Source organism: Mastigoproctus giganteus, chromosome 3 (genome assembly GCF_048544385.1).
Source record: "Mastigoproctus giganteus isolate SK-2022 chromosome 3, ASM4854438v1, whole genome shotgun sequence".
In the NCBI taxonomy this organism is placed as follows: domain Eukaryota; kingdom Metazoa; phylum Arthropoda; class Arachnida; order Uropygi; family Thelyphonidae; genus Mastigoproctus; species Mastigoproctus giganteus.
This window is the reverse complement of record NC_143577.1, coordinates 17,322,660-17,334,947: the sequence shown is the minus strand read 5'-3', so window position 1 is coordinate 17,334,947 and position 12,288 is coordinate 17,322,660. Positions and strand designations below refer to the sequence as shown.

Below are 12,288 nucleotides of genomic sequence, written 5' to 3'. Positions count from 1 at the left end.
GAAAACCCATGAAAAAAAAATAGAAAGTACACGAACCTATGACATTAGGTCAATGAGACGTGGCATATGCAAGAAGTAACGACCATCCCGATCATCGTGTCAACCACCGGTATGGTTCCAAAGACCCTACATAGCAGCCTAGAAGCAATAGGCTTCCCAGAGAACACCTACAAGGAACTGCAGAAAGTTGCAATCCTGAACACCTGTAGGATAGACAGAGAGTTCCTCGACCAACAGTAACACCAGACATAACTACCTCCTGTGTACTTGGTAGCAGTATTCGTCACGGAGTGGAATCCCTCAATTAGGGAGAAATAATGTAAGAGCAACAACAACAATAATACAAAAATTTGTAATAACTTTTAGAGGGAATGGATGGGTGAAATTATTTTTTTTTTGTTTTTGGCTGATGAAAGTGTAAAGCTGATAAGCATATCAGTTTATGTAGCTGATACCCATGCTTTCTTGCATCACATGCCTCCATTACTACTACAACCAGTGGCGTATCCTGGTATCATCGTAAGGGAGGCATGGCGACCAGTTCCAGGGGCGGGCATGGCGAGCAGGCTTTTGAGTTTTTTTTTAGAATGCCTCCTGCATTCTATTTATTTAATTTCAAATTTTTGGTTAAGGGAGCATATGCCCTTTCTGCCCACCCCCCAAAAAAGCCCCTGACTACTATTACCTCAAACAGTTCACCTCGCAGGTGCTTAATCTCCAGAAGCTGCAATTTGCAGGACTGAAGCTTTTCTTGGTAAGAGTGCCCTCTTGTTGTTCTTATCAATTTCGTTTAATTCTCTGTACCCATTCCAGCAGATCCACATCCTTACTAAAATGAGGTCTCTAGACTTGTATGCAATATTCAAAGTGCGGACTAGACATTCGATATACAATGGGATAATCACCCCATTATCTCTGCTAGCAAAATTCTTGTATATCATTGACAAAACCACATGACCTGTCCTGACAGCACTGCTCAGAGACTTCATACCTGACTGCACGATTACCCCAGGTCTTTTTTGTTTTCCACTAGCACCACATTGTCAGTATGTTAATCTGGGATGACTGCTGCTACTACCCATATGCAATACTTTGCATTTGTCAACGTTAAGCTTCAATTGCCGTTTCTCAGCCCATCTGCCTAATTTTTCCAAATTTTATTGTGGTAGCATACCTTGATTACTGTCATTAACCGTCCAATCAAGGATTGTATCACCTGCAAACTTAGATATAAAGCCTGATATACTTTCATCAGTGTCATTAATAAATATAAAAAAACAATGACCCCAGCTCTGCACCCTGGGAGGGGGCTCCGCTAATATCCTTAATCCACGAAGAGCAGTGTCCATTGGTAATCCACATCCTTCTTGTTTAAAATAATCAGATTTTATATTAATATTGCATAGTCATTCTTAATTTTTCGTAGGATTTTGAGAAAAAATCATTTTTCGTACATTAAAATTTATAATTTGGGCTCATTTTATGCGCATAGTTACAATTTTTTTTACCGTTTTTACTGTTGTTTACAACCACCTGTCAAATCCAACATTTACGTTAGCAGTGAAAGGGAAGGGTTACGAACTTGGGAGCTATGTTGAATGAAGTGTAATGACTGACTCAACTACAAACCAAACAAATATGACCACTGGTGAGAATAATTCTCCTGGGGATGCGAATAATCAGGCTGCTGCTTTAACCGCCTTCGAAAGAGCAGGTAATGATATCACGTTTTATACTAATCAGTAACAAGTAGTTAAAGCATCCGAATCCGAAAAAAAGAAGTCTGTAATGGGGAAGGAAGAAGCTGAAACCGGAAATAAATCTTTACAAACTATATATATACATTGCAATAAGGAAATCATTTAAGATTGTCGAAAACTGTATGAGAAATGTAAGGATATTGAGAATAAAATCGCCCAATTATTGGGGTTAAAGATAAACATGACAGTTATCTTTTTAAAATGTAAGTTTTATAATTATCTGAAATCCAAGTAATTTTTTTATAAATTTTATAAATTTATAAAAAAATTATGTCCATACAATCATCTGTTTGCTTAGACAAAAATACATTATTCACAGTTTGGCATATGTTTACTAATAGGGACCAGTTTCCAACTGTTCAGAAGCCAGTAATTTTCGTAATTTACCCTTTCATTGTCTCAGATTTTTAAATGTACATTGGATTCTCCCATTGTGGCGAGATCATACTATTAAAAGATATTAGCAACTCGTTCAAAACTTGGGAAAATGGTATTTGTCTTAGGCTTATGTTGAACATAAGTGAGCTTACCTCTTTGTGATCAGTGCCCAACTCTATGGGACTCCATTAACAATATCAGTCCACAAAGAGCAGTGTCCATTGATAAACACTCTGTCTTCTCCCACTCAACCATCCCTTTAACAACAACAACTGCTTTACCTTAATGCCACACTGCCCAATTTGTACAGCAGTCTCTTATGTGCAAATAGCAAAGTGGAGGAGAAATTGTTGAAGTTAAACATAAAAATAGGCACCTGGGATGGATGGGATCTCTCCAGTTATATTAAGGGAGGCAGCAAAGGAAGTAAGCAAACCCTTAGCCATAATTATGGGAGCTTCCTTGGACTCAGCAAAGGTCCCCATGGACTAGAGGTGTGCAAATGTATCACCAGTTCACAAAAGGGGTTCAAAAGGTGACACAAGTAACTATAGTTTAACTTGTGCTCTGGGGAAAATAATGGAATCACTGGTTAAAGAAGCATTGCAGGATCATACAGACAAGACTGCAGTAAAAGTTAAGAGACAGTGTAGGTTTGTTAAGGGAGGTCCTGTCTGACCAATTTGATTGGATACTATGATCAATGGTCACAATGCAAAAAATAATTTTGATACAATATACTTGGATTTCAGGAAAGCTTTTGATACTGTTGCATATGGAAGACTGCTGTACAAATTGGAGAGATATGGCATTAAGGGTAAGTTGCTACAATGGATAAAAGGATAGTTGAGTGGGAGAAGACAGAGAATGGTAATCAATGGACACTGCTCTTCGTGGACAAATGGTATTAATGGAGTTCCCCAGATTTCGGTGTTGGGCCCATTGTTGTTTTGTATATTTATCAATGATATTGATGAAGGCATATCAGGTTTAATGCCCAAGTTTGCAGATGATACAAAGGTTGGCAGGGTTGTTAATGACAGTAAAGACCATATGCTACTCCAACTGGATCTAGATAAGTTGGGCAAATGGGCTGAGAAGTGGCAACTAAAGTTTAATATTGACAAATGTAAAGTACTGCATATGGGTAGCAGTAATCCCAGAGTAACTTACCAGCTGTGTGGTACTACACTCAGGGAAGTGGAAAGTGAAAAAGACCTGGGGGTAATTGTGCAGTCGAATATGAAGTTTGCTGAGCAGTGCTGATGGGCTGCCAGGGCAGGTCATGCAGTCTTGTCAATGATATATAGGAATTTTGCTAGCAGGGACAGGAAGGTGATTATCCCTTTGTATAAGGCAATGGTCAGGCCACACCTAAAGTACTGTGTACAGGTCTGCAGGCCTCATTTTAGGAAGGATGTAGAGATGCTTGAACGAGTACAAAGTAGCGCAACAAGATTGGTGAGGGGAACAAAGGGGTGCTCTTACAAAGGGGCTTAAGTTCTGCAAATTGCAGTGCATGGAGAGTAGGCACCTGCGAGGTCATCTGATTGAGCTTTATAAGGCTTGAATGGCTGGAGCAAGCTGAATGCTGAGGGGATTCTTCCTCTTTCTCAGATTAAGAACCTGAGGGGACACATTCAAAAATTGAGGAAAGACAGTTGTAGAATAGATGTGTGGAAATTTGCCTTTAGCCAGCAGGTAGTTGATTGGTGGAACAGACTTCCATCTTTTGTTGTGGAAGTTGATAGCCTAAATAAATTTAAGGCTGAGCTGGACAGGCATTTGGAACGAATGGAGGGTTTTTTTTTTTTTTTTTTTTTTGGCTGATGCTTTCTTGCTTCGTATGCCTCTACTAATGCTAATGTGCAACAGTATTGAAAGCTTTCCTGAAATCTAAGTATATAATATCAGAATTATTTTTAATTACTCTTCCACTTTCCTCTCAGTTATTACAAAATCCTTTAGCTCCCTGGTAGAGTTTCTGGCATCCACTCTCTTAAAAAAGTCCTCGTGTGAATGTAGATGCAAAGTACTTAAGTTTGCCAGCAACTTGAGCAGGATTATCAACAGTTGAACCACTGATATCAGTGGACCCATGTGATTTATCCCTTTCCCTCTAGTCTTTATATAAGAAAAGAAATCTTTGCTATTTTTCTTTGCATCATTTTCCAAAGATTTCTGATAATCTGCCTTAGCTTGCCTAATGTCCTTTGTGACTTGATGGCAGACTAGCCTATATCTACCATAGGCTTCTGTGTCACCTGATAATTTATATGCAATCCATGCATTTTACTTCTCCTCCACGAGTCTTAGTAGTTCATCTGTTATCCATTTAAGTATAATCCTTGAACAGTATTTCTTAGTGGGTATGAAAAGCTTATTAGGTTCTGTGATTATTTCCCTGAATGCTTTGTTTAGAATTTGTTGTTGGTAACATCATTAATTTGTCCCACTGTGCGGAATTTAAAAATTGTCTGAGACCACTATAGTCTCCTTTACTAAAGCAAAAACCCTTCCCTTCCCCCTTGATGGTAGTTACATCTCTAAATAAATCCCACGTTAAGGCACTACGATCACTGCTACCTAGTAGATTGAGCCCACTGGTACAAAGACGAGATAGTTAATGTATGCAGTGTGGTGTGTTACTTTGCAGGCGCATTAAATTTTTCCTTTTTAAATTAATAGAAGTGAAAAGTAAATAATTATTAAATAATTATTTTTATTACTAATTTATTAACAAATAATGTATAAAAGTAATTGTTGTTTTTACTTCACTGCATATACCTTTCAATGTAATAATCACTCTTTGGTACTATTTTGTAATCAGCATCTGATGGAATGCAATATGTATTTCAGGCTCTCCGATTTAAAAATTTTAAAATTGTAAGCATATTTGCCATAATGCAGCGTATTTATTATATCTTCCTGTATTTTAATAACAATTTAAATAACACATTTTAATATTTCTGCTGTGATTAATTAATAAGGAAAGAGCAATAAATTGTGATTTATGTATTTAGTAAGTTGATAACAAAAAAAAAAGCTATGACTTGTGTGGACCAAGAACATTTCTGTGTCCCCACCATATTTTCCATTTATTCTTCCAAGCACATGGAGGAATTGGCACATAGCAACAAACATAATATCCAGTGCTTTATCCACAATATATGAAATATAAATAGACTGTGATATGTATGAAAAAAAAATAATAATAATAATTGCTGCATTTAGCATTAGCATTAGTAGAGGCAGATGATGCAAGAAAGCAAGCTTATACAGCATCAGCCAAAAAAAAAAAAGAAAACTTCCAATTTCACCCATCCATTCATTTGGAATGAATGGATGGGTGAAATTTATTTAAGTTATCAACTTCCACAACAACAGATGGAAGTTTGTTCCGGCAATCAAATATCCATTGGCTAAAGGAAAATTTCCATACATCTTTTCGACAACTGTCTTTCCTCAGTTTCAGTTTATGCCACCTCGGGTTTGTAATCTGAGCAAGAGGAAGAATCCATCAGCATTGAGCCTGCTCAATCCATTCAAGGCCTTATACACCTCAATTAGATTGCCTCGCAGGTGCCTAGTCTCCAGACGCTACAATTTGCAGAACTTAAGCCTTTCTTCATAAGAGCACCCCTTTGTTCCCCTCACCAGTCGTTTCCCTTCTCTGTACTTGTTATAGCAATTTTTATTGATTCAATTTTAATGAAATTTGGGATGGCTCAACAAATCTTTCTAAGAGGGTCAAATATAAAGTTTTATTAAATTCATTCACTGGGAGTCGTTGTTACTTGAAGATGGACAGGTAGATAGGTACTTTACATGTACAGTCGATTCCGGTTATTTGGGACACATCGGGACTAGTGCATTTTGGCCCGATTAAGCCGCTGCCCCAATTATCCGAAGTTTCACATAAAAAAAGTTAAAAATACAATGGACCCCCGCTTTACAATTGATTCACTGTACAATCAAATCACGTTATGATGGACTCACCATAGTAAAGTACACTTCACTATATGATGTGTAGTAAGCGCCGGTCATTGTGATCACGTTTGTGAATTGAATTTTAATTCTATTAAACAGCGATTCTAATTACTGAAAATAGGAGGAATATTATGCACAGGCTATAAAAGTAAAGATATATTATGCACAAATTTACCCTTTATTACCTTACCAATTAAAAAATTAAATGATACGTGAAAATCGGAAGAATATACTTGATAATCGGAATAATTAATACATACTATAATATGTACATACTAACTAGTTGACATTTCTGTTCACTGAGATTTGTGGGTGGAGGTTAAAATGTAAAACAGTAAAAAGATAAGCAATCAATAACAAAGATCTCAGGGCACACAAAATGCAAATAACACGATACGCGCAAGCGAGAACGGAGTAACAAGTTACGAAGCTTTAAAAGTAGGAATGAAGAGAAGAATCTGAAAATTATTTTGTTATATGATTGGATACTATGATGCAGTCACAAAAGAACTGGATGCAGGGAATAACTTTGATATTATATACTTGGATCTTAGAAAGGCTTTTGATACTGTTGCACATGGAAGACTGCTGCACAAATTGGAGCAGTGTGGCATTGGAGGCAAATTGCTGCTATGGATAAAGGGGTGGTTGAGGGGGAGAAGACAGAGAGTGGTAATCAATGGACACTGCTCATCGTGGACTAATGTTATTAGTGGAGTCCCTCAGGGTTCAGTATTGGGTCCATTATTGTTTTCTGTATTTATAAATGATATTGATGATGGTATATCAAGCTTAATGTCCAAGTTTGCAGACGATACGAAGGTTGGCAGGGTTGTCAAGGACACTAATGACAGTACACTGCTGCAACAGGATCTGGAAAGGTTGAGCAGATGGGCTGAGAGGTGGCAAATGAAATTTAACATTGACAAATGTAAAGTACTACATATGGGAAACAGCAACCCCAAAGCAACGTATCAACTCTGTGGTACTACACTGACAGTGGTAGAGAATGAAAGGGACCTGGGGGTGGTTGTGCAGGCAGATATGAAGTTTTCTGAGCAGTGCAGACGGGCTGCAAGAGTAGCTCATGGTGTATTGTCGATGATATATAGGAATTTTTCTAGCAGGGATAAGGAGGTGATTATTCCCTTGTATAAGGCAATGGTCAGACCACACCTAGAGTACTGTATACAGGTCTGGAGGCCTCATTTCAAGAAGGATGTAGAGATGCTGGAACAAGTACAGAGAAGGGCAACTAGATTAGTGAATGGAACAAAGGGGTGCTCTTACGAAGAAAGGCTTAAGTTTTGCAAATTACAGTGTCTGGAGACTAGGCACCGGCGAGGTGATCTGATAGAGGTGTATAAAGCCTTGAATGGTTTGAGCATGCTCAATGCTGATGGGATTCTTCCTCTTGCTCAGAATAATCACCTGAGAGGGCATAAATTCAAATTGAGAAAAGACAGATGTAGGATAGACGTGAGGAAATTTGCCTTTAGCCAGCGGGTGGTTGGTTGGTGGAATAGACATCCATCCCTTGTCATGGAAGTTGATAGCCTAAATAAGTTTAAGGCTCAGCTGGACAGGTATTTCGAACGAACAGAGGGGTGAAGTGGAAGTGGTTATTTTTTATTTATTTTTTTTTTATTTATTTATTTTATTTATTTATTTATTTTTTTTTTTTGGCTGATGCTGCATAAGCTTGCTTTCTTGCATCAAATGCCTCTACTAATGCTAATGCTAAAGATTCCATGGAAGTGTAAACACATTTCACCATAATAACCCACAGAATTCCAGCTGTCAGTATTATAGCAAATTCAATAAGATCGAGTTTACTAACCGTTTATGATAGAATACACTAATAGAAAAGCCCAATAAACAGGTGACTGCTAATTGTTTTATGGTTGTGACCTCCAGAAATTCGACCAAACCACATGGTACAGTTGGAGACAATTGTAGGGTAATCTCCAGTGCTGCGGTCTCCTTCCCAAATTAAACGGCATGTTGTCCCAATTAAGCGAAGTAAACTCTGGCTATTTTCTCGATTGAGTTCTGTTTTTTAAGATATGCCCCAAATAAACGGCTGCCCCGATTAACCCGAATCCACACATAACTGTTGTGCTTATTTATCTTTTGTAATTAAATTGTTACAGTGAAGTTATACTCCCCTGGCTGCAGTGGCTATACAGAGTATAAAGTGAAATTTATTTTTATTTATAATCCTTTATTGTGTGTATTCACAACTAATTTGAACATTGTTCGGTACTCTGTTAAGGTGTTTCATCATCATTGCCAACAGTTTATTGCCTTATTTCTGCCTGTTGTAGAGATTGTCTGCTTGTAGTGTGACAGGTGCAAACGTGCAGAAGCAAATGTGCTCTGAGTGGGGACTGTGGGGTAAGCCTACATATATATATATAATCTTTATTGTATACAAATGTGGTATATACAATACATCCTTCGCGGCCGTAATGCCAGGGGTTTTACATTGGCTGGTAGACAATAGCCTTGGGGGGACAGGGCCCACATCGAAGTTCAGGCTCATCCCCCCCCCCAAGCCAACAATAGAATTAGTGTCAGATTATTTACAGAATACTTTATGCTTTTGAGACTATTTACAATGTATTAATAAAGATATTCATAAATACATTCATATTTACATTTATATTATATTTATATTATTATTTATATTCATAAAGATATCCTGACTTTATTCACAACACATTCATAAAGACATCGTGCTTTGAACATTATTTACAATATATTGGGCATTATTATGCTGCCTTTATCAATGTGCAGTTTGCCTGGCTGAGGTCAGGCTCTTAAGGATCTGTCTTTGGTACCTCTGATCCTTCACAAACCTACAGAGGTCACTGTCAATTGATTGGATTGTGGGGAGCATCTCCCTGGGGAGAAAGCGGTCACTAAGCGCTAGTCTGTTATAGTGGGCTGTGAGCGTGGGAGCTGACCTCAGTCCAGGTAGAGGGATTCTCCAGTCACACAGTTCCCAGATACTTGGCTCCGAGACCATTCCGGTTGTCATTTTGGCAGTGAGAACAAGGCACTTTTCCAATACAAGATCTGGAAGTCGGGCAAAATTAAGTGAGATCGGCATCGCAGTTGTCCTTTGCTGGGGTGGATGACGATGTTTATGCATGATTCACCAAAGGAGCCAGTATTTGGCGGAATACACGTGCTTGATGTTGGTAGGGGCTGCGGATCCCCAAATTTCTGAGGCATATAATACGATGAAGTATATGGAGGTGTATACGTACCGACGAGTCACATCCAGATCCCTAACGTGGAGCAGTTGTTTTGTGGTCCAGCGCATTTGACAGAATTTTGTATGAGCTTGTCAATGTGGGGGTTGAAGCTCAGTTTATAGTCGAAGACGACTCCCAAATCCGTATGCATCTTGACCACTGGGGAGGGAATGTCGTCTAGAGAAGCTTGGATTTCAGTGGGTTAGCGCTTCAGAGAAAAGACAATTTGGGCTGATTTGGCAGGGTTAATCAGGAGGCCAAATTGATGGAGATAGGATCCTAAGTCGTGTAACTTTTCGCTGATCTTTTTATTGATGTTTGAGAGATGTTTGCCGGGGATAATCTGAGTATATATCTTAATATCATCAGCATAGCAGAGTATGTCTTCTCTCTGTTGCACAAACGGAATAATAACTGCAGTGAATAGTGCTCTGGAGAGGACTCCACCTTGAGGAACTCCTGCAGTGATCTTTCTCCAGATTGTGTGTTGATCCACTTTAAGAATGGTTGTGTCAGAGAGCAGGGTTGTGATAAACCACATATCACCTTTTATGTAGAAGTAGTTTTCTAGGAGGTGAACAAGTGAGGATACTGATGGAGTCGAAGGTAGCTTCCAAGTCGATGTACGTGATGGCAAGCTCTGCTTTAGCTTCTAGTGCACTGAGAATGGTGTTGGTTATGGATGTTAAATTGGTGACTGTGGATATTCCTGGAATGGCATAGTGAATCTGTGAGGCATGATTTGATTGGTGATGGTTGAAAGTAATGTCTTCTCAATGAGTTTCAAGAGGCTGGAAGAATGAGAGATTGGCCTGAACTGTTTAATGAGGGTTGCAGATTGGCATTTAGGGTGTGGCCTCACAGCATATCTGTTCCAGAGAGGGGGAAAGTAGTGTTGCGTTAAGACAGTTAAAATTTGATAGTAGAGGATCGATGATAAACGAGCTAAGACATTTAATCATGAATTGTGGCACAAAATCGGGGCCTGCAGTTGCAGTGGGTGGCAATCCATTTATAGCAGTTATAAGCTGCTTCCTGGAGGTGCAAACAGTCGTGAGCATATCAGTAGGAACGTTGTTGATGCGTAAGTTGCCTAGGTACATCAGGGCCACGGTGTTTGACTCCTAAATACAGTTAATGAATGTATTTATTGTCAGAATAATTAATTCTGAACTCCTTTTGTTTTTCACATTGTGCCCCTAGTAAGGTTACATGACTGCTTCGTGATGTTCACTATTGACTGAATTATTCCAAGCACTTCACCTATCCTCAGTCTATTGAGATTTTGGTTGTGGAGAACATGGTGCAACAAAACCCAGGAACCACGTGTCACTGTGGTGCTTAGTAATTTCTGCAGCATTGTTCCAATTTTTTTTTTTCTTTGAACAAGAAATAATTTTAAATTTATACCTTTTTAGGTGCTTGTCAAAATGTGTGATACCAATTAGCTGCCGAGTGTTATGGTAGAAATCTTTATAGCACAAAAATTTTATTGTTCGATGGAGCTATCACATGAAATGGGTTAGATTTATATTATCATTATACCATCATTATATCAGTACATTTGATAAACGGTATTGTGATTTTTTACTCTTACCAAAAATTCATATTTTGTTAGTTATTTTTTTTTATCTTTTGCTTTGAGGCATTTAAAATAACTTTACTTTAAATATTAAGAATAATTTTTAGGAAATGACAATAATTGCATTATTTTATTGAACATTTCTTTACTTCCTTTTCTTTAGAATTTGAGTCAGTTAATACAGCCTTAGATCAGATCAATTCTTGCCTTGATACTATCGAAAGCAGAACTGACTTCTTACATGCCCGTTTAAAAGAACTTCTAGAGTCAAATCGACAAGCTCGAAGAGAACTGCAGCTAGCAGCAGAGGGTGGTTCATCTCACTCGCCACAATCTTAAATATTTAACTGTAGAGTTTATTTTTCTATAAGCAGATTTTATTTTCCTTTAAAAATCCTTTAGCCATATCTGAAAGTATATGAAATGTATATATTATGTACAAGAGCTTTCTGATTGTTTCCTCATGAATGAAAAGCAAACAGATAAGAGGATTTTGAATAGCTCTAATCTACAGTAACTTACAGTATACTAAATGTTTCTCCATTATTGTTTTTTGTATTTTTTTTAACAAAAATTTCTCTTTATTTTTAAATTTAACTTATGTAAATGAAAAATACATGTAAGTGAAAACACCACAACCACAGTCTAGGAAACCAGGGCATTACATTATAAGGGCAGCATCTGCAGGACACTTGATGGGTTATACTAAATTGGTTACACAGAGTATGATTGGAACGATTATAACTACCTTTTTTTAATAAAGGCAAATATTTTTACTCCTAAAGATATTTTTATTAACAATTGAGGTATCCTTACTTTCAAGGTTCTGGTATTATTCATAGTTCATTGTTTGCTGTGTCATTGACTTTTGGAAGAAAAATATGGTGTAGGTGTACACTGGTTGTTAAACACAGGTCATTATTTTCTGTTAATCCTGAAATGATCATTTATAATAATTTTTAAATTCAGAATGGTATCTAAACCAAGGTGGCAGGCGTTAGAACAGGCTTCATTTTAGCATTCTAAAAAGCTAGAATGTTTATCAGACTTCTTAACATTCCTTAAAGAGAATGGCGGACGTAAAGAAAGAAAGTACGAAAAACTCTCCATAAACTACCGGAACCCTATTGGCAAACTGCTTTCTATTAAAGTGATAACTGACATGATTCATGCCAATTAGCACTTAAACTTATAACATTAGAGTCTGGTGCGTGCACACACACACACACACACATTGGTTCATTATCTAGCTTGTTCTGGAAACGTATCAAGTAATGAAGAAAATTAAAATTGCAACATAACCTTTGGCATTATG

The 12,288-nt window shown here is 37.7% G+C and overlaps 1 protein-coding gene across 1 annotated transcript; it reads left to right on the top strand.

Annotated features, from left to right (window-relative positions):
• Nucleotides 1–1,554: 1,554 nt before the first annotated feature.
• Nucleotides 1,555–11,400, top strand: LOC150087747 (uncharacterized). Its single transcript, XM_090370131.1, has 2 exons — nt 1,555–1,714; nt 11,137–11,400. Exons 1-2 carry the CDS (start codon nt 1,609–1,611, stop codon nt 11,310–11,312), a joined length of 282 nt encoding a protein of 93 aa, XP_090226257.1. The 5' UTR covers nt 1,555–1,608; the 3' UTR covers nt 11,313–11,400.
• Nucleotides 11,401–12,288: the final 888 nt, after the last annotated feature.